At 39.9% G+C, this 18,429-nt stretch overlaps 1 protein-coding gene across 1 annotated transcript in view; it reads left to right on the plus strand.

Annotated features, from left to right (window-relative positions):
• The window catches only part of JAK1 (Janus kinase 1), a 34,187-nt gene extending 16,195 nt beyond the window's left edge, over positions 1-17,992 (plus strand). Inside the window, exons 8-24 of the mRNA XM_085306043.1 lie at positions 171-328; positions 1,529-1,652; positions 3,200-3,386; positions 5,422-5,528; positions 6,770-6,916; positions 7,710-7,797; positions 8,342-8,469; positions 9,029-9,164; positions 9,457-9,608; positions 11,446-11,596; positions 12,076-12,170; positions 12,670-12,862; positions 13,518-13,642; positions 14,408-14,580; positions 15,036-15,153; positions 15,492-15,602; positions 16,250-17,992. Of these exons, the coding sequence (XP_085162169.1) occupies positions 171-328; positions 1,529-1,652; positions 3,200-3,386; positions 5,422-5,528; positions 6,770-6,916; positions 7,710-7,797; positions 8,342-8,469; positions 9,029-9,164; positions 9,457-9,608; positions 11,446-11,596; positions 12,076-12,170; positions 12,670-12,862; positions 13,518-13,642; positions 14,408-14,580; positions 15,036-15,153; positions 15,492-15,602; positions 16,250-16,351 (2,295 nt within the window). The 3' untranslated portion in view covers positions 16,352-17,992. The remainder of the gene's footprint in view (positions 1-170; positions 329-1,528; positions 1,653-3,199; positions 3,387-5,421; positions 5,529-6,769; positions 6,917-7,709; positions 7,798-8,341; positions 8,470-9,028; positions 9,165-9,456; positions 9,609-11,445; positions 11,597-12,075; positions 12,171-12,669; positions 12,863-13,517; positions 13,643-14,407; positions 14,581-15,035; positions 15,154-15,491; positions 15,603-16,249) is intronic.
• The last annotated feature ends 437 nt before the right edge of the window (positions 17,993-18,429 follow it).

The raw sequence follows: 18,429 nt of genomic DNA on the forward strand, positions 1-18,429 counted from the left end.
CTGTAGTCATAATGTCACAAGTCTCCAGGTTTCTGGCCAATTTTTTTAGCTATTCCATGCAAAAACCATGATAAAATGAAAACATATACAAATTGTTGGATATTAAAATATTCATGTAATATTTTAACTATACTGTAAGATTTCTTGACTGAAATATCTTTTTGTTATAGGAATTAAAACTGTCCTCACATGATGAGGCCTTGTCATTTGCATCTTTGATAGACGGATACTTCAGACTTACAGCAGATGCCCACCATTATCTCTGCACAGATGTGGCCCCTCCACTGATTGAGCACAACATAAAAAATGGATGCCATGGACCCATTTGGTTAGTAAAATGGTTTGATTTTAATTTCCCAATCAAATAATTAGTGCTTTAATTCTGTTGTATATTTAATCCATTAAGAAAATTTAACATTTTGGAGGGCTTCCATGCTGCCCAGAATTAGTTACCAAAAGGTAGTAGGACAATGTAGATACTGTCAAGCTGCTGGTGTCAACTGACACCTGACTGTAGTGGGTTTCATTTTTGTAACTCCAAACTAAATCTTTCCCACATGCTCATGTGAACAGTTAGTAGGAGAAGTTTGCTGAAGAGGGAGAAGAGAGGTCCCTTACCTATGCAGCTGAAAATGGGAGAGTTGCATTTTCAGCAGTACTGACTGTACTATTGTTGCAGGCAGTAAAAGAATGACAAAGCTCTCGTAATGTCAAAGTAAACAAAACTGAGACAACTTAGTGTTAAAAAAAACAAAAAAGCAAAAAACCCTTCACTCACAGCATCTTTGCTGTGCTGCTACATTTCTAATAGATTGCAGTCATTTTGTTTTCATAGTTGTACTGGTCATTACAAATGACATACATAAAGCACTCTCTCATAGGCTGTAGTTCAATACTTTGCTTTATTAACAACAATCAGCATTTAATATACAAGATAAAAATTCAAATTTCTTGTCCTAAACCAGTCGCATATTCCTAGATTTTGTCTTCCCATTACAAGGAAAATTTATCACTCCACATTTATTCCCTCCACATCAACTTACACATCTATAAAACTGTATTTCCTTGTTATAGCAGTATTTTCAGGCTTATTTCACTAATAGCTGTAAAGACCATTGGTAGTTGAACTGATGGAAATATTTTAGGTAAACAAAGGTGAACTTGATCTTCATTGGCCCTGGGAGACTTGGATGGAAGTACAAGACTTTGTTTTTTCTTTAGCTAAAGGAATTATTTTCCCTTCTGCTCACCTTTTTGACTTTTCCTCTTATATGTTAAGACACAATATATAAAAAACTGTGTGCGCTGTATTAGAAGCAGACTTTCCCCATTATAAGCATGCTTAGAGCTTAATGCATCTTTCTTTTGTAAATGTGTGTGTGTGTGTGTAATGCACAGAAATCATGTTTTAATAATAGTATAATAGTATAAGTAATAGTGTAAGTATTTATAAGTTGCCATTGTACTTTTCTTTCGTGGATTTTACTAACAGTTTTTAAATGCAACAAATGTGCACTAACTCTTTCAGTACGGAGTACGCCATCAACAAACTGCGACAAGAGGGGAACGAAGCAGGAATGTATGTGTTGAGATGGAGCTGCACAAACTTTAACCACATTCTTATGACAGTGACTTGTTTTGATGGCTCAGAGGTATGTCAGGTGTGGCATTACCAGCGGTAATTCGATGAGTTAAAGAGTACCTGCTCCCTGTAATCCATGTTGATATATTCCCATTCTTTAGGACAATCACTCTTCCCTTTCTTTGGTAGCTGATTGCAGCAGAGGGTATGCTCTTGTACTGATAGGTTCATTTTCCCTAGACTTTTATGGTATCTCTGAAATATGATTCATTACATCCAGAACAGTACAATATGTGCATGAACATGATTCAAATTAAGCTTTTTGGGGTTACTTTATGCTGTAAGAATTACATATTGAATTTGTTACTGCAATTTACCTAATGTTTCTTGAGCATGAATTTAAATATATGAACATGTTTCTGTTGAGACACTGAAAAAGGATAGTGAGTTAGGATAGTTGGCTTTACATGTAGAGAACTGCAGAAGGGGTCATGCAGACTGGCAGCTTGTGGAATATATTTTGTAAAAGATGAGAGTAAAAAGGGAAACCTCGAGAGGTGGGATGGGTGAGAAAACAATGTAGTCATGGTTAGAAATATAAAAGAAGAATATAATAATTACATAAAAAAATTGAAAATCACTGACTGCAATTGAAAGTGTACAGTTGATTTCCTTGTTTTTGGATAATATTTAAACTCTTTATGCAACAATAATACTAGCATAAAAGCTTACAAAACACTTTAGCTTTGAGAAAAAAAATTACAAGAATGAATGATGAGGGCAAGAACAGAAATCTGAAACAAAAATATRAAATGGTGTGGGGGAAAAAAAAACCTTGAAAATAATAGCCACCTCTTAGCATGGATATTGGTCTCTTCATCTGTAGACCTTCGCAACAAAACAAAAAGGAAAAAAAAATCACATCTTCTAACAGACAGGGCAGCTTAGGCATTGAAACAGGAAATGAGTTTTGTCACGGAAAACATTCAGCCGTCTTGCAAGGCTTAGAGAGGAGAAGGAAGAGAGGTTTGCATGAAACTGCAGAATGTGTGAGGTGAGGAAGCTGAAGTAAAGGATAGGGCATGGGCCTGAGATACGTAAGTGTGAAGATCTGTTCATTCTTCCCCAGTACCTTTGAATGAAACTGGAAAATTGAACAGAAGTCTGAAATCTTGTTGATTCAACTTGTTGAACAGTCTGAGTTGTGAAAGGGAGTTTTGCTATCTTTAAGTTGAGATTTTGAAACCAGGGTCCAGATTGTGCAATTCTTGGCTGAGCAGAGAAAAAATTCCTGCTGAAGACTCAGAGCTTCTGTGTGCTCTTATGCTGTGCTATACAGCTTTAAACACAGAAGCAATAATTTGGACTTGTTAGATGCTTGCATCTTCATATTGCTCATCTTCCACTGTTTTTATAATCCTGCATGGGACTGAAGCTTTGGTTAGAGAAGCCTAGCTCAGGAGCTAGGCTTTAACTGATCCTGGATGTAATTTCAAAAGCTTTTCTGAGAGCCTTTATGAGAACTTGCCCTATATGGATTTATTAGCACCTATGAGTGTTCTTTCCCTTTAATGATTAGTATGTTGCTTTTTTCTCTCCCTCCTTCCCTAACAACAGATGCTAAATAGTTCAGTCCAGTACAAGAACTTCCAGATTGAAGTGAAAAAGGGCGGGTATTTCCTACATGGTTCAAACAAGTCTTTCTCATCCTTAAAAGAGCTGATGGATCACCTGAAAGGACAGATACTTCGGACAGACAACATAAGCTTTACACTGAAGAGATGCTGCCAGCCAAAACCAAGAGGTAGTGTCTGTCCCTTAAGACAAAAAACTTCATTGTTGAAAGAAGACAAACTTTAGAAATAGGAGGCTTTTCTTTTTGTTTTTTTCATTCTTTTAGCATTTTAGTATGTTCTTGTGTGAAGCTCTTGTCACTTAAAAAAAAATTGTATGTATAATAATGTTTCTTGTTTATTGAAAGGGAGTCTTGGCAAAGAGCAAAGGTAAGTACTGTGAACAAGGTATTGGGGGTTTCCTTTTAATATTAGAAGCTTGGCAGAGAGTGCTCAGGGCCTGCTGCTTGTCACAAGCCTTGTTTGTATGAACTTTTCAGGTGATGGTGAGAAAAGTTCGAGTCTGCCATGTTGTACCTAAACAATCGACAGCAGAGGCAGAACTTCAGATTTGTTTAAAAAGAAAATGTCACAGCTGACTCACAGTCACAAGTTGAAATGCCRCAGTGAAGCAGGGGCCATATAAGGATCTTCCTTTGCTCCACAGTCACATATGCCARGCAGAGCACTGCCACTAATCACGTTGCTTTTCCTAACAAAGGAAGGCTGCAACCTGCAGTGTGTTGTGTTGCAACCTTTGAGCTGAAGTTTGTTTGCTCTCATTATGAACTGTTGTGTACTTCATTAATCTTTATGAAGCAGTGGGGAAGAATTGGCCAGCAGCTGTTATCAAGCAGAACAGACTTTATGCCAGTAGGCCTGTCTGTGAGGTCAGATTTTAGATGGCCTGGGACAATCATGCTTTTGTTAAACTGTCAATACCAACACTTACTAAAATTGTTTGCTATAAGCTACAAGTTTTTTGCAGCTGAATTTTGTATGAAAGAGGAAATACTGAGTGGTATGGTTGTGTTGATCAGATAATGGTTTCCTGTTAGAATAAGGGGAATAACTGAGCTACATTAATTACCTTCTTGTTTTGATAGTTTTAGAAGAGAGTGTTCTGTAGATAAACTCTGAGTTTATAGACCCTTCTTAAGAACAGTGCTAGTTGTCTGGAGCATGGAGAGATTAAATATTTTGACATTTTGATTACATTTTGGCAGATGTTTTTGGAATGAAATAAACAAAACAGGTCAATGAGTTGTTGTCCACCCATCTCTGATTTTACTTGCCAGTAATTTTATTTCTTTTTTTTTAGGGCATTCATATTTCTGGACTTTGGTGCATTATCCTTTTGCTTCTCAGTTCTGTCTCTTCCTTGTTCCCCCCTCCCCTTTCTTTGAATTGTCTGCTTAATTAGTTATTCGCAAAACAGTTTAAGTACTGAAGAAATAAAATAGTGTTTCCAACCTATGATCCATTACTGAGTGTTTTAAGAATACTAGATGATTGTTTAGTCTTGACACACATGTTCTGCTCCCAGTAAGGGGAAGGTGAGATGCACATAGACATCTAAAACCATCATATAATGATGAATAACTCCTGCTGTCAAACACAGGAGAACAAAACTCATATTCAAGACTTTTAGATCTAATCATGCCATTCCCCTGACTGGAAGCAGTGAGGAGAAGATGCTGGGCTTTTGAGTCTTTGCCTGATATTCATTCTTTCTCATACACGTCTTATGCTCTGGAAACAGAGACTGTTAGTGTTTCCCAGAGCACAGGAAATTTTCAAGGGGATAAAGAGAAGAAATGAAGCTCCAGCTGTCTCTTACGCATCTGCGCACTGGGAAGGAGGTACAGCTGTTGGCAGGAGAGTGTGTGTAGTGTTTAATTAACAGGTGGCAGAGCTACTGCCTCTTTGGGTCCCAGGTATTTCTCAGTGCAGTTGCTTTTGGACTATACTCCCCAGTATGGCTGATACTAAGATTGTAAATATAATACAAAATATGGAACTGTATTTCAGTGAATTCTGTTGAATGATAGAACTGAAGTTACTTGACCAGGAATTAAGCGAAAGTTTCCTTTTTCTCTTGTCCTTATCCACTTGGGAATTTACCTTGCAGAGAGCATATATAATAATGTTACTGGCTGAGAAAGATGAACTAATGCAGCCATCTTTAAAAAGTCTTAAAGAATATTTCCTCTCCTTGCCTTCCAGAAATCTCCAACTTGCTAGTTGCAACCAAGAAGGCTCAGGAATGGCAGCCTGTTTATCCTTTAGGGCAGCTAAGTTTCCATCGAATCCTCAAGGAAGAAATTATACAGGTAGGTATATACAGGTAGCTGCTGAACTGTATTTGTCTGTTGTAGTCAAACAAGTATGGCAGGCTACCATGCCCATAAGGTAATATAAAATCACCACATTCTGGCTGGTTGGAGAGTCCTTCCACTCCCATTTCTCTTCAACAAAACTTCCTTTGAATCTGTACTTGTATTAAAACCTCTTCTTAAAGGAATCAAAATGTTCATATGCCCTTGCATAGCAAAAAGAAGAGAAACTTGGAAATAATGTCTTTCACCAGAAATCAAATTGATAATCTAGCAATTTTCTAGTATACTTAGAAAGAGCTGCTTCTAAGATCATTCTTAGAAGAACATGAAGGTCTTAGGAGCTATTCTTCCTAGCTAGTTTGTTTACTAAATGCACCGGTATCTTTTAAAGCCTTGACAACCTGTGTTTTAAACTAATATCCTATAGGAAAAATAAGGATTAAAGTATTCAAAAGCTCTGAAGAGTCTTGAAAGTCAAAGTTTTGATTTCTGAAGTGATTTAGCACGCAAGTGCCCAAATTTTCTGACAATCATATGCAGTTAGGGACTCAAGTGACCTGAGTAAACTTCAGTAAGCATATAGTGACTTTAATGCATGAATCCCATTTAACATGTCTGAAAGTCTTTGGTTTTTAAGTCATGCAGTTAGCTGCTTCAGTTAAACAAAAAACTTCTTTTCTTTGTACATAGTGTCACTGACTGGGGAAGACACATGTAGATTATGTGGATTGGTTTTGATTGGTATATTTACAATCAGCATACGAACTTTTCCTGCAAAAATATCTTGGAAAGGAATCCCCTGCTATCTAGGAGGAAATGACTTTCCTGAACAAAGTGTTCTGTTGAAATACTACTCCCTATAACTTTGGGGAAGTTATTAAATATTGCATCAATAGCTGCTTATTGTAAATAAGAGGCTAGTTATTATTTATTGGTTTGATGCTTAGTCTAATGACATTAAGTCATTCGGAACCTGTTTTGTGCTAATGGAGATGTAACATCCCATTAGTGTCAAATAAGTTTACAGAGGTGAATATACTCAGAAGAGTGAAGGGAAGAATAACAAGTTGCCATTTGTTTCTCACTTTGTAATACTTTTACATCTGCATGTAGCTAGATCAAGTAGATGGCTAATTTTGAGAGACAGGATAGAGTACATATTCACCTGTTCATGTAAATCTTCGCTTGTTTGTTTCATATTCTGGCTTGAAAATATATGGTATGTTATGTTTTAGGGTGAACATCTTGGAAGAGGGACAAGAACACAGATTTATTCAGGGATTCTCAACTACAAAGATGATGAGAATGAAGGGTATCAAAATGAAAAAGAGATTAAAGTCCTCCTCAAAGTCTTGGACCCTAGCCACAGAGACATTTCTTTGGCAAGTTTTGTTTGTTTGTTTTCGTTCATTGGGTTTTTTGGTTTATTATGCTGCAAACATTATACTATAAATATCGCTCACCACATTGTATATGGTTAGCTTTGCCAAAAAAAAAAAGTTTGTATTGTAAGGGAAAGGAAAAATGCTGAAGGTATATCTCACCAATTTAGGCAGTAAAATCCATCATTGATCAGCACTTTTGAGTAAGTGCTTTGGTAAGTTGATCTCATCAGACAGGAAGGAGAATTATAGTTTAGTCTGCRTATGTGGCAACCATAAGCACAAGGGCAATGGACTCTTATCATGCCCTGGTATGAGATACATAGGGATACCCAATATCTTTGAACTGTGTCAATTTAGAGCCATGCAGTTCAGTGAGAATATTACTAGCTGCAAGAAATGAACTCCCAGCTCCACAGTGGGCTGGGAGTCTGTCCTCAGTTCTGTTACCAGCGTGGCCAGAGGCATGTTATTTGATCTACATCCTACTTAAGCATCTAGTAAGAGAGGCTAATGCGGCGGCGTACAAGGCATGCTAATGCTTAGTGTTTGTTTGGAGCAGGGCAGTGAAGAAGGTTGCTTTATGAGAGCGAGAGCAACACATCTGTGATAGCACTCTACTACCGTGTTACTACAGTGGGGGCACATCCCTACCCTGTTGATCCCGCATGTTACTAGAAAACAGAATGATCTTTTGTGAATGTTTTTGTTACTTGATGGTTTGTATTTCTTTAAATGCTTGGCTGCCACGATCACCAGCAGTTAATGGCTGACCTCTTTYGCTTTCTGACAGGCATTCTTTGAAACGGCAAGCCTGATGAGGCAAGTTTCTCACAAGCACATCGTCCTCCTCCATGGAGTCTGTGTCCGTGATGTGGAAAGTGAGTTCAGTTAACCTCCTTAAGGAGAGGACTCTTAAGTAGCAGGGTTGGTAAGGACAGAGCAGCCATGCAGCTCAGGACTGGTGCCGAGGGAGGAGTGATTAGCAGCTGGGTCTCTTACATGTTTTCTTAATGCAGACAAAAGTGAAATTGGAACAGCAAGGCGGCTGCAAAGTCCCTGCCACTAAGAGGTTTTCCCTGCTGGTGCCGAGTAAGTGCCTTACAAGAAGGTTCCTTGAAGTCAGAAAACTGGAGTGATAGTAGTAGAGTCAATACAAACCACTCTCCCAATAGAAGTTATTTTTCTGGTGAGGCTCAGCCTTATGGCTTTTGGAGTGCTTTGTTCCAGATTTACTATTTACTATGTAAAGCCTCTCTTCTCGCCTTTTGATTTGGACTGTTCCTGAGCAGTGAAACAAATTTTTAAAGAATGTGAAATACAGGCACGCTATAACCAACTGCCCTGGGGAAAAATGAAGGTGATAACAGGTGTCTCAGACTCTGTGGTGACTGCAGTACTGACAAAAAGCATCTGACTTTGTAGATATCATGGTTGAAGAGTTTGTGGAATTTGGGCCTCTGGATCTGTTTATGCATCGGAAAAGTGAAGTTCTGACAACTCCTTGGAAATTCAAAGTTGCCAAGCAACTAGCAAGCGCACTAAGCTACTTGGTAAGAAGACATCTTGAGAAAAGTGTTGCCTATGCCTTGCAGCCTAAGACCATATGGATTTAATGTGCTTTAGTAATTAAATGAATTTCCTTTTTCAGGTAGTAGCACTGTGCAATATAGGAGGGTTTTTTTGTATTCATTATTTTGCTTTAAATAAAGAGAAAGGCTTTCAGAGAAGATGATTAGATCCCTTTCTGTCAGCACGCCAAATAGCCCATGTGCTTGCATTTACCACCAGCTCATTTTATGTTCTTGGAAAATTTACAGCTTTCTCTTTCTGCAATTATATTCTTTGTGAAGAAGGCATAATTTTGGTCTCTTCTTCCCGAAATGCATCATGGCCTGTGAATAAAAATGCTAAAATCCGAACAGTACGTTTCCCTACTCCTCCTTTCCTGTTTCTCTCTAGGATATTTTTTTCCAAGCTACATTGTTGGATTTCAACTTGGAATAGTTTACATTGACACCCCTCTCTCCCATGCTAGGGATATTAGAGCACTTGCAGACCAGAATGGATGGATTATTGCACTCATTGTACTCTCTTTCTCCTTTGCTATAGGAGGATAAGGATTTGGTACATGGAAATGTGTGTACTAAAAATATCCTACTGGCAAGAGAGGGAATTGACACAGAGTATGGTCCATTCATAAAGCTGAGTGACCCAGGAATTCCAATAACTGTGTTGTCCAGACAAGGTATGATATAGGAATCAGAATTTTCTCTTCAGCAAGGTGGGAGAGGAGAAGGGAAAAGATATGATTTATAGTGAGTAGATGGTAATTCCACCTAAATTAGATGGAATCATCTTTCATAGATGTGATGAAAACTACATCACTAGAAGTGAAGGATTGTTGCTGACAGTGGGTGCTTATTGTATTCATTTCTCTTCAAAAGCTGTGCTCGTGCCATAGAGAAGGAATCTCCATTTCTGGATGTCTAGCCTTTGCTATTAATTCTAAAATGCTTTAACTCTGTGTTTTATCTAAGAATGTGTTGAGAGAATCCCCTGGATTGCACCTGAATGTGTTGAAGACTCAAAAAATTTGAGCATTGCAGCAGATAAGTGGAGTTTTGGCACAACTCTGTGGGAAATCTGCTATAATGGAGAAATACCACTGAAAGACAAGACATTAGCAGAGGTAAAAGCATTTTACATAAACCCTACCTTGAAATCTCAGATGCATTCTCTTTTGGCACTTTAGTTTCCATACTCAATTTGGGTCTCTTTCAAGTTCTTATGGAAAATTAGCTCAGATGGACTTGAAAAGAAGCTGATTTCCTCCAAATTACTTCAGATTGCAGCAGGAACTCATAGCCTTACAACAAAGACTGTTAATTATTGCTTCCTTACTGACCTTGTTGGTGATTTCCAAGACTCAGCATAATAACAGTTAAAAAGAACTACTTATGCTTCTGATTGCACCTGTCCTCTCCTAACCCTTCTGTCCAGCCCAAAGCATTTTGCAGGTAGTCACATAAGCCACCTCTGTCATGTAGCCACCTCTGGTGTTGACAGCTGAAACTAGCCACATGGGCACAGAGGTGAGAAGATGACATCAAGCTTGTGGTGCTGGAGCATAGTGTTACTCAGCCAGCACTGGATAGATACCTTTTCCTGCTTCTTGCAGGTGTAATTCTACTACACTCCCCAGACTCAAATCATACAGTCAGTACAGTAGGTCATTGCGTGTGTAGCAGTTGTGCATTCAATTTGATATATTCAAATATTCTTCTGAATCATTGCAGTTCTGAGCTACTAAACAGTACTGATCGGTCCTGGTTTTGATGTGTTCCTCCTCCTCCTTCTCATTCTCCTTCAGCAAGGGCCATTTCCAGTATCCATTGGAGTTCTTAGCCAGGGCTGTGAACACCTGCGCTGTTCAGGGAGGGACAGTGATTCCTCCTCCCAGAGAGAGCTGCTGCTCTTTTCACTGGCCCTGTGTCTGCTCTCCCACTGCCTCCCCAATATTGAGATTTCACTGTCTGCACCATCTTTTCTTTCCTGATGGAGCTGGGAAGAACAAGGAATGTGTCACCCTCAAGGATCCCCTTTTTTCTACCATGTAGGAAGAAGCTTCTGAAATAACCACGTTTAATTTCTGCTGTTGAAGATGCTCTGTTGTAAACTGACAGCTTCAGCTTAGAAATACCTAGGTTTTTCTGTCCCTGCTTGTTTCTGTTTGACTTAGTTCAGACTATTCCCCAGTCTCCTGCAGGATACTGTATTGCTTGCTCAGAAAGTTAAAAAAAACAAAACAAAACAAAACAAAAACAAAACAAAACAAAAAAACCTTCTTTCTGCCTTACTGCTAGCTGTTTGTATTAATCACTGTTGGAGTTCCTCAGCATATGTTCCATATGTGCTTTTTCTCTCTTAAAGTTTTGCTGGGTTAAGACGACAGTGGAGCAAGCAAGCAGCTGCTACTTGTTTGAAGGAAATGGCTGAGTACTTGAGTCACTGAGTTGCTTTAGCAGGAGAGAGCTGAAAGGAACTTGCTGCTTGGGCAGCGTGTGGTGGGCAGCCGGGGTAGTTTTGCAGAGCTCTAGAAAATGCACAAAGCTGCCCTCATCCCATCTGCCCCAAAGCTGTTACCTCCCCAGAGACTGCGAAGAGCAGCCGGTGTTGCGTTGTTCCTTAGTACGCGTTTCCAGCCAGCCATTGGTCCCAAACCAGAAGTACTGCTATCAGAAAAACAAACTCTGAAAGGTGAAATGTTCAGCATGTTTTAGAAGCTTCAGGTGTTCCAAGTCTCCAAACTACACTAGGCTCAGCAGAAATAAGTACTACTGGCAGATGGTTTAGCATTACTGCTGCAAAGGAGGCTTTTTTTTTCTTCTTCTTTTTTTTTTCTTTTTCCTGAATTTAAGAAGCAGCTCACAGTTAAGTGTTTTATGGTCACATCTTCTCATGTCGAGCATGAGTCTGTTCACTTAAAAGCCAAAATACATGCAGGAGTTTCCATTTATACCTTACAGAAGGAGCGGTTCTACGAGGGACATTTTGTGTTGGCAACACCATCGTGCAAGGAGCTGGCTGACTTGATGAAGCAGTGCATGAACTACGACCCCAACCAGAGACCCTTCTTCAGAGCAATTATGAGAGACATCAACAAACTGGAGGAGCAAAGTAAGGCATGACCTGGCTCACCAGGTGGAGGGTTGGATAAGGAAGATCAGTCTGTTTGGCCAGGTTGGACACCTTACAACAGCAGTCTAGTAGAGAGTTACACTGTGTGGCGGCAGTAACCAGGCTGTGTTCGGTTGTAGTGATGGGAGCATGTTGTGTTCTTGAGACACCGGAAATAGTCTTTTCTGTAGATAAGTGTAACCAGACCCTTGTGCAAATGAGAAAACTGAATCTGGAAGAAGACCCAGCAAGGAGCTCACAAAGTGGGAGCAGAAGATCACCAAGTGAAAGGCTGGCATGTGCAAACAGAAGGAATTCCCTGTTAAGAAGTAGGCAGGATAAGAATAAGAAAAGTTTGTGACAGTAGGGATAGACACACGCGAGCAGTGGGGGACTGGAAAGGAGTCGGAATGTCTCCAAGTGTGAAGACCAAGATGTCCTTGCTAACTAACTTGGGACTCTTTTTTTTCCACTCTCAGATCCTGATATTGTCTCTGAGAAGAAGCCTGTTGCAGAGGTCGATCCCACGCTCTTTGAAAAACGATTCTTGAAGAGAATCCGWGACTTGGGAGAGGTAGGTGGCATGTCAGGTTTAGGTCCCTACACTGGAAAGCAGAAATAGAGCTTTTCTGGGCTGGCTTGCCCTTAAGTCCAGTCAGGGCTGAGCATGACGAGTGGCTGCGTTATTCGTTGAACAGGTAACTCCRGAAGGGGGTAGCTGGGGCATCACGAGGAGGAGGAATTGTGTACGCACCCAGTCTACTCGGAGCTAAAGGTGGCGTAAAATACRTGATTAACTCAGCTGTAGGGAGGAGGCGTATTCTGTATGGAAACCTGGGCAGTGTTTGGTGGAAGTTTAGTACACAGTGATCTGAACTGCGAATTTGTTACTAAAAGCAGAGTTTCTGGTCTTTGTGTTTTTTATATAAGCAAGCGTTCGTGTGTGCGTGTGTACATAGCAGTATGTGCTTTCTGCGTCACAASAGGAAGACATGAATCATAAATGCCTGAGGTAATGCAGCAGTGACAGTTCGGCTGGTGAGCAGTAACGCTATCCCTTCTTTTAYAACTAGGGTCACTTTGGCAAGGTGGAACTCTGCAGATACGATCCAGAAGGCGACAATACAGGGGAACAAGTGGCGGTTAAATCTCTAAAGCCGGAGAGTGGAGGGAATCACATTGCTGACCTTAAGAAGGAAATAGAAATCTTGAGGAATCTTTATCACGAAAACATTGTCAAGTATAAGGGAATTTGCACAGAAGATGGTAAATCCTTATGTAAAATACTGAAATACATGGCCTAAGTTTTTTTTTTTTTTTTTTTTTTTTTTTTTTCAGCATTTTAAAAAGCACATGGTCTTGCTTCCTGTCTTATTAAGTTAGATCTCTCTTTCACGGAAGAAGCAGCAATTTATCTTTGAAGTCCTTCTCCTGCCTTTTTTTGTGCTCAGCTAACTTTGACATGACCAAAGTGGTTGCTGTTCTCACCAAATCCATTAAAAGCAATGAGCACGTGGGCAGACTGGGGTCTGTGTTCGAGTGAGTTGACCATTGCAGCCCAGTTATAACCCCATAGACCCGCAGGTCATTATTAGAAGCGTATATTATTATTCATAGAAAAGAAACTCATGCCTTATATTTTGCATTTACAATAATGATTTTTTAAGTCAGTATTTAAGGATGATATCGATGCTGCCTGGAATAGATTCTGCTCTGGATTTGTACAGCTCTCAGCAGTGACTGCTAATGGGAGTTGGTGACTTTTGGCTAGTGTTTGGCTGTGGCCATATGATATTGCTGAATAAGTGCTACTGTAGAGTAACAGTTGACCAGTGCTATGAGCAACGTACAATAATTACTGGTGGTAATGACATGAGAAGGGCTACATGCCTGCAAATTAAAACATATATTACATTTTTAGGTGGAAGTGGGATTAAACTCATCATGGAATTTCTTCCTTCTGGGAGCCTAAAGGAGTATCTCCCACGGAACAAGAACAAAATCAACCTCAAACAACTTCTCAGATACGCAGTTCAGATCTGTGAGGTGAGCTTGGCAGCAGCACCTTAACTTTTCTGGTTGATTAGCTTAAAATAATGTTTAATTTCATAGAGTAATTGGGAGGCGGGGGCAGAGAAGCTCAGTTTGTGAACAAGTCCGTTCTCCTTGCTTTGTCTCCAGAGATCTGAATCCTGAAGCAGTTTGTCCAGGGTTTCAGATGCTATTTGCACAGAGATCAGCAAAGGARTAATTACATGGCTGCTAGCTTCCCTTGCATGAAAGATCACTTTAAGAAGTYGTTAGGGGAGGACAGCATTTAGAAAGGGTGTGTTGGCGAGAAGGAAGGAGCAATGCAGCGTCTTTAACGTGAGGAAGAGGTGCAGTAAACAATGCAGTAAGTGAGACTACGTAAAGCCACRTGCTTCCTGCAAGAGGCTGTAGCTGAGTGATTATGGTGGACTGGACAGTTTTAAGAAGAGGGCTAGACACAGACAACTGATTTTAGTAGCATATAAAGGACCTGTTGCCATGGCAAGAAGGGACCAAAGACAGTGGATGGTCTGCTGAAAAAAGCACAATTCAGAAACAAGAAAAACAGTCTTAACAGCTCAGGAACCCGAAGGCAGAGTTTAGAGGGAGGATGGGGTAAGAAAAGGACCCTTAAGAGTGCCAATGCTAGGAGCTCCTGCCATGGGAAGTTTGGCTAGAATATTGTTATACAAGCAAGGGAGCGTTTGAAAGGGAAGTTGGGAGACAAACAGCAACTTCACTGTTAGAGAAACTAGCGTAAAAGGCTTTCTTCCCTCCTAGGGAATGGATTACTTGGGGTCCTGTCAGTATGTTCACCGTGACTTAGCAGCAAGAAACGTCCTCGTTGAAAGTGAGAACAGAGTGAAGATCGGAGATTTTGGACTCACCAAAGCAATTGAGACCGATAAGGAGTATTACACGGTCAAAGATGACCTCGACAGCCCTGTGTTTTGGTAGTAACATGTAACTTATTTTCATTGACCAGACTGTGCAGTAGAGTAACTTGTCTGCTCCCACAGACTTAGGCTTCCTGAAGATTTTTCCTGTTTTGGTAAGAGCCCTAAACAAACAAACGTACGACATGAGCACAAGGAAGAGGCATGTGGTAGACTTGCTAATCTACTACACCATTTATCTCTTCCTGCACTTAATGATCCATTTTCTCTTTATTTTGGTTTTGGTCTCTGTTAGTTTTAGAGTGATTTGCTGTCCAACAGTTGTACCGAGTTCACTTACTCCTGTGGCATCTCAGGCCCTATGGATACATGAATTTATGTATTCGACTATGCAAATACACACAGTGCCTCTTTGTTTAGCTTACGTTAACGCTGCATACAGGTTGTGCACATGTGARTAGATCTGTGCAGCTTTGAAAAAAAAATAAACCAAGCTGTGTTTTTTTCTGTAGGTATGCCCCAGAATGCTTGCTTCAAAGTAAATTTTACATTGCCTCAGATGTCTGGTCATTTGGAGTGACGTTGTATGAACTACTTACCTACTGTGACTCAGAATCCAGTCCAATGGCAGTAAGTGGTTGTTGGAGGAATTACTGTTAAAGCTCCTTAAACTAGATGTTTTGGTTTTTTTCTAAAAAGAAATGGAATTAATTTCTGTGGTACGTAAACAATCCTCATAGTTGTCCTTCACTAAAGACCCTGTACAAAGATAAGTTGTGGTGACTAATGTCCTCGTGAGGAAACTAGTTTTACAGATTTTTACTGTTTTCTCATGTGCGTACACGGTGCGTATGATCTCTATGCTAAGCATTTACTGTTCATTTAGAGATTAAAATACCCTCTTAACATTAAATAGTATGGATTTACAGAGTAAGTGAAGGCACAGCTGACTCTTGCTGTTCACACAGGAATTCTTGAAAATGATTGGTCCCACCCAAGGCCAGATGACAGTAGCACGACTTGTTCGTGTGTTACAAGAAGAAAAGCGTTTGCCGCGTCCCCCCAACTGCCCCGAAGAGGTAATTGTGCACCCGGACTTTTACAGTGCTCTCGTCCTTCCTCTCGCACTAGATAAGCAGCGAGAGTGCCACACGTTCACGGCCAAACAGGCCCGGTAACTTCGTGTAGGAAATGGTTTACGTTTGTTACTAGAATGGTGTTTGCATGGCTGGAACTACTGAGCCCCAGGAGGTCAAAACGGAGGAAGGGAGCAGCCCTCGCCCAGCCCCAGGAGCCCGCGGGCCCGAGCCAGCGTGGCCGGCGGGGCGCATCAGGCCGGCGGTCCCCGGCCTCTAGCCGCCAGCGAAGCTGCCTGGCCTAGCCCGGGGTGCGACCTACYGAGGCACGCAGTAGTAATTTTGACCAAACTCCTGAAAGTGTGATGAAGTTAAGCTACTGTTCACACTGTTATTGCATCAACTCTTTGCACTGCCAGACAAACACCTACCTTTTACTTAAACAACCAAAAAAGGTAACATACTTGCTGATTCTGAGCACAGTTCTTGGCATGTTTCTCCTTGCTTCAGTATTGTTCTTCATTTCTTGGCGGTGAGAATCTGCTCCTTCATTTTATTGGAGGAACAAATTAAATGTTTCATTCATCCTTTAAAATTTTTTTATTCTTTTTTCTTTTCTTTCCCTTTTTTCTTTTTTTTTTTTTGGTTAGGTTGACCAGCTGATGAGGAAGTGTTGGATATTCAAACATGATGAACGGACAACCTTTCACAATCTCATTCAAGGATTTGAAATGATTATGACTAAGATATAATTCACTTTTTATACTATCAGTACTTCAGATGTGTGTTGAAACATCAACGCCCAGGACTTTTCATTTTTTTAACTATTGTACTCTGACTGTGCTAATGTGTTTAAAGGATTCCTTTTCCAACAGTTTTCCTTTTTTTTTTTAATTTAGTCACCAGTTGGATCAAATTAATGATACAGCAGAAAAAAAAAAATAGCTTCAACTCCTTTTGCTCCAGTTATTGCAAGATGTTTTTAATGTTTATTTGATGAAGGTAGCCACAATTTGAACTGTCCTGGATGAATACAAACTGAAAGAACGTTCTTCAAAAACGCTACAGTTCTAAGTGCGTACAAATAACCTGTACCATTTAAAACAAGCAAGTCTGCTATWCACATATATTCCTTGAATACTACAACCAGTGGACATAAGAGAACTTATTATAGCAATTTAATAATTTTTAAATGAGGTCTTGATTAAATTTTTTTTTTTAATTCTGGCTGACAACTATCTGGCATGTGCACTTACTTGCATTTTAGTAAAAAGTTTGAAAAAAACAGCTCAGAGAACTATCAAGCTATCAGAGAAGATAGCTAAAATAATCAAGCCTTTGTAACAGCTCTCTTAGCCATTAAAAAAAGAAATTGACGTCATGTTCCCCTCCATGAATCAGCGTATGTAACTAGCCACGTATTTCACCGAGAAACCCAGTTTCTTGATAGCCTGCTTTTACTAACACATCGCTCCCCTCCTTCACATTTCCAGCTGCTAAAGCTGCCACCAGTTACGCCGCTGTTAATCATGCAAACATGACGCTCTGCAGCATGTCATGCAAGCGAGCAACAGCGCGGTGAAAGGCGCCTCGGGAAATAATAATTGCCCACTTTGGGGCTAGAAACGGAAATGAATCTGTGCCGATTCTGTGGGCGCACTCCCCCGAAACGCAGCCCGCTGGCTTACCGCCTGCGCCACCGGAGGGGTGCTTGCCTTGCTGATTTTTATTCTTTGTCAATGGTTTCTTTGGCCAACGTGTAAATTATTTTTAGCTGTTTTTCTGTAAACACTCAGGACGAAACTGAGGTTAGTAGCTAGAGGGCTCATTTGTGCTAAATGGCTGTGCTTTGAACAACAGCATTGGACTTTGACTCACCGACTCAAGACGCGCAGCAGAGCAGCATTCAGCTAACAGGAGTAAAAGCCAGAGGCCGGTGAGGCCAGTTTGGGACCACGTATTTTCTTTGTCAGGAGCAGACTTTGCATTTAAACCAYGCGCCACTCACGAGAGGGCACTGTACTCATTTTGTGAATCTGTCAGGCCTTTATAAACAACCCTTTACGCAAACTGGAAACCTTTTGCTGACCCTGTCCAAGAACTTGGGTACTAATGTTTTTTTCCCCACCAAACCTGGATTTTGAAAATGCTTTGAGGAAATAATTCTGGCAATAACTGAAAGATGTCTTTAAATAATACATATAGATATAAAAATATATATATATAAAAATACCCTCTGTAATTATGAGCTGCAACGAGGTCAGATTTATTTTTTACAGTATTACCTGTTTTCTTGTATGTATGTCAGTTATGACTCTGATTTAAAGCTATAAGCACTTTGTTACTCTTTATACAAACAAAGCTAATAAAGTTTTTTTGTTTTTTTTCCTCCATGTGCATACTTGTTTTAATCATAAACCACACAGGAAGTTTTTTATTTTTAAAATGTAACTAATTCTCTAGCACTGGCAACCAGAACATGTCTTTAAAACAACCTTTCTCTACATTAAATTACCACCAGAGATGCTCTGTTTCACAGAAAGCCACTCTAAATACACCAGCAATTTATTTTCATTGAAAAGGGTAACGCTTTGAGAACGTTGCATATACAGACAGTTCAAACAAAATATTACAAGTGAATGTCTCAATACATACATGTAGAATTCCAGCCAGACTAAGCATCTATAAAATGCATTGCTATCCTGCCATCTTAAGGAATTATTGCCAGTATGTGCATCGCATACTGCCCATGCAATACAACACTTACTTACTTAGTTACTTACTTTCCTATAAGGAGTGCTTTGCTTTTTTTTTTTTTTTTTTTTTTTTT

The sequence above is a fragment of the Rhea americana genome, unplaced genomic scaffold (genome assembly GCF_003343005.1).
Source record: "Rhea americana isolate MKP2758 unplaced genomic scaffold, rheAme1 scaffold_230, whole genome shotgun sequence".
NCBI classification, from domain to species: domain Eukaryota; kingdom Metazoa; phylum Chordata; class Aves; order Rheiformes; family Rheidae; genus Rhea; species Rhea americana.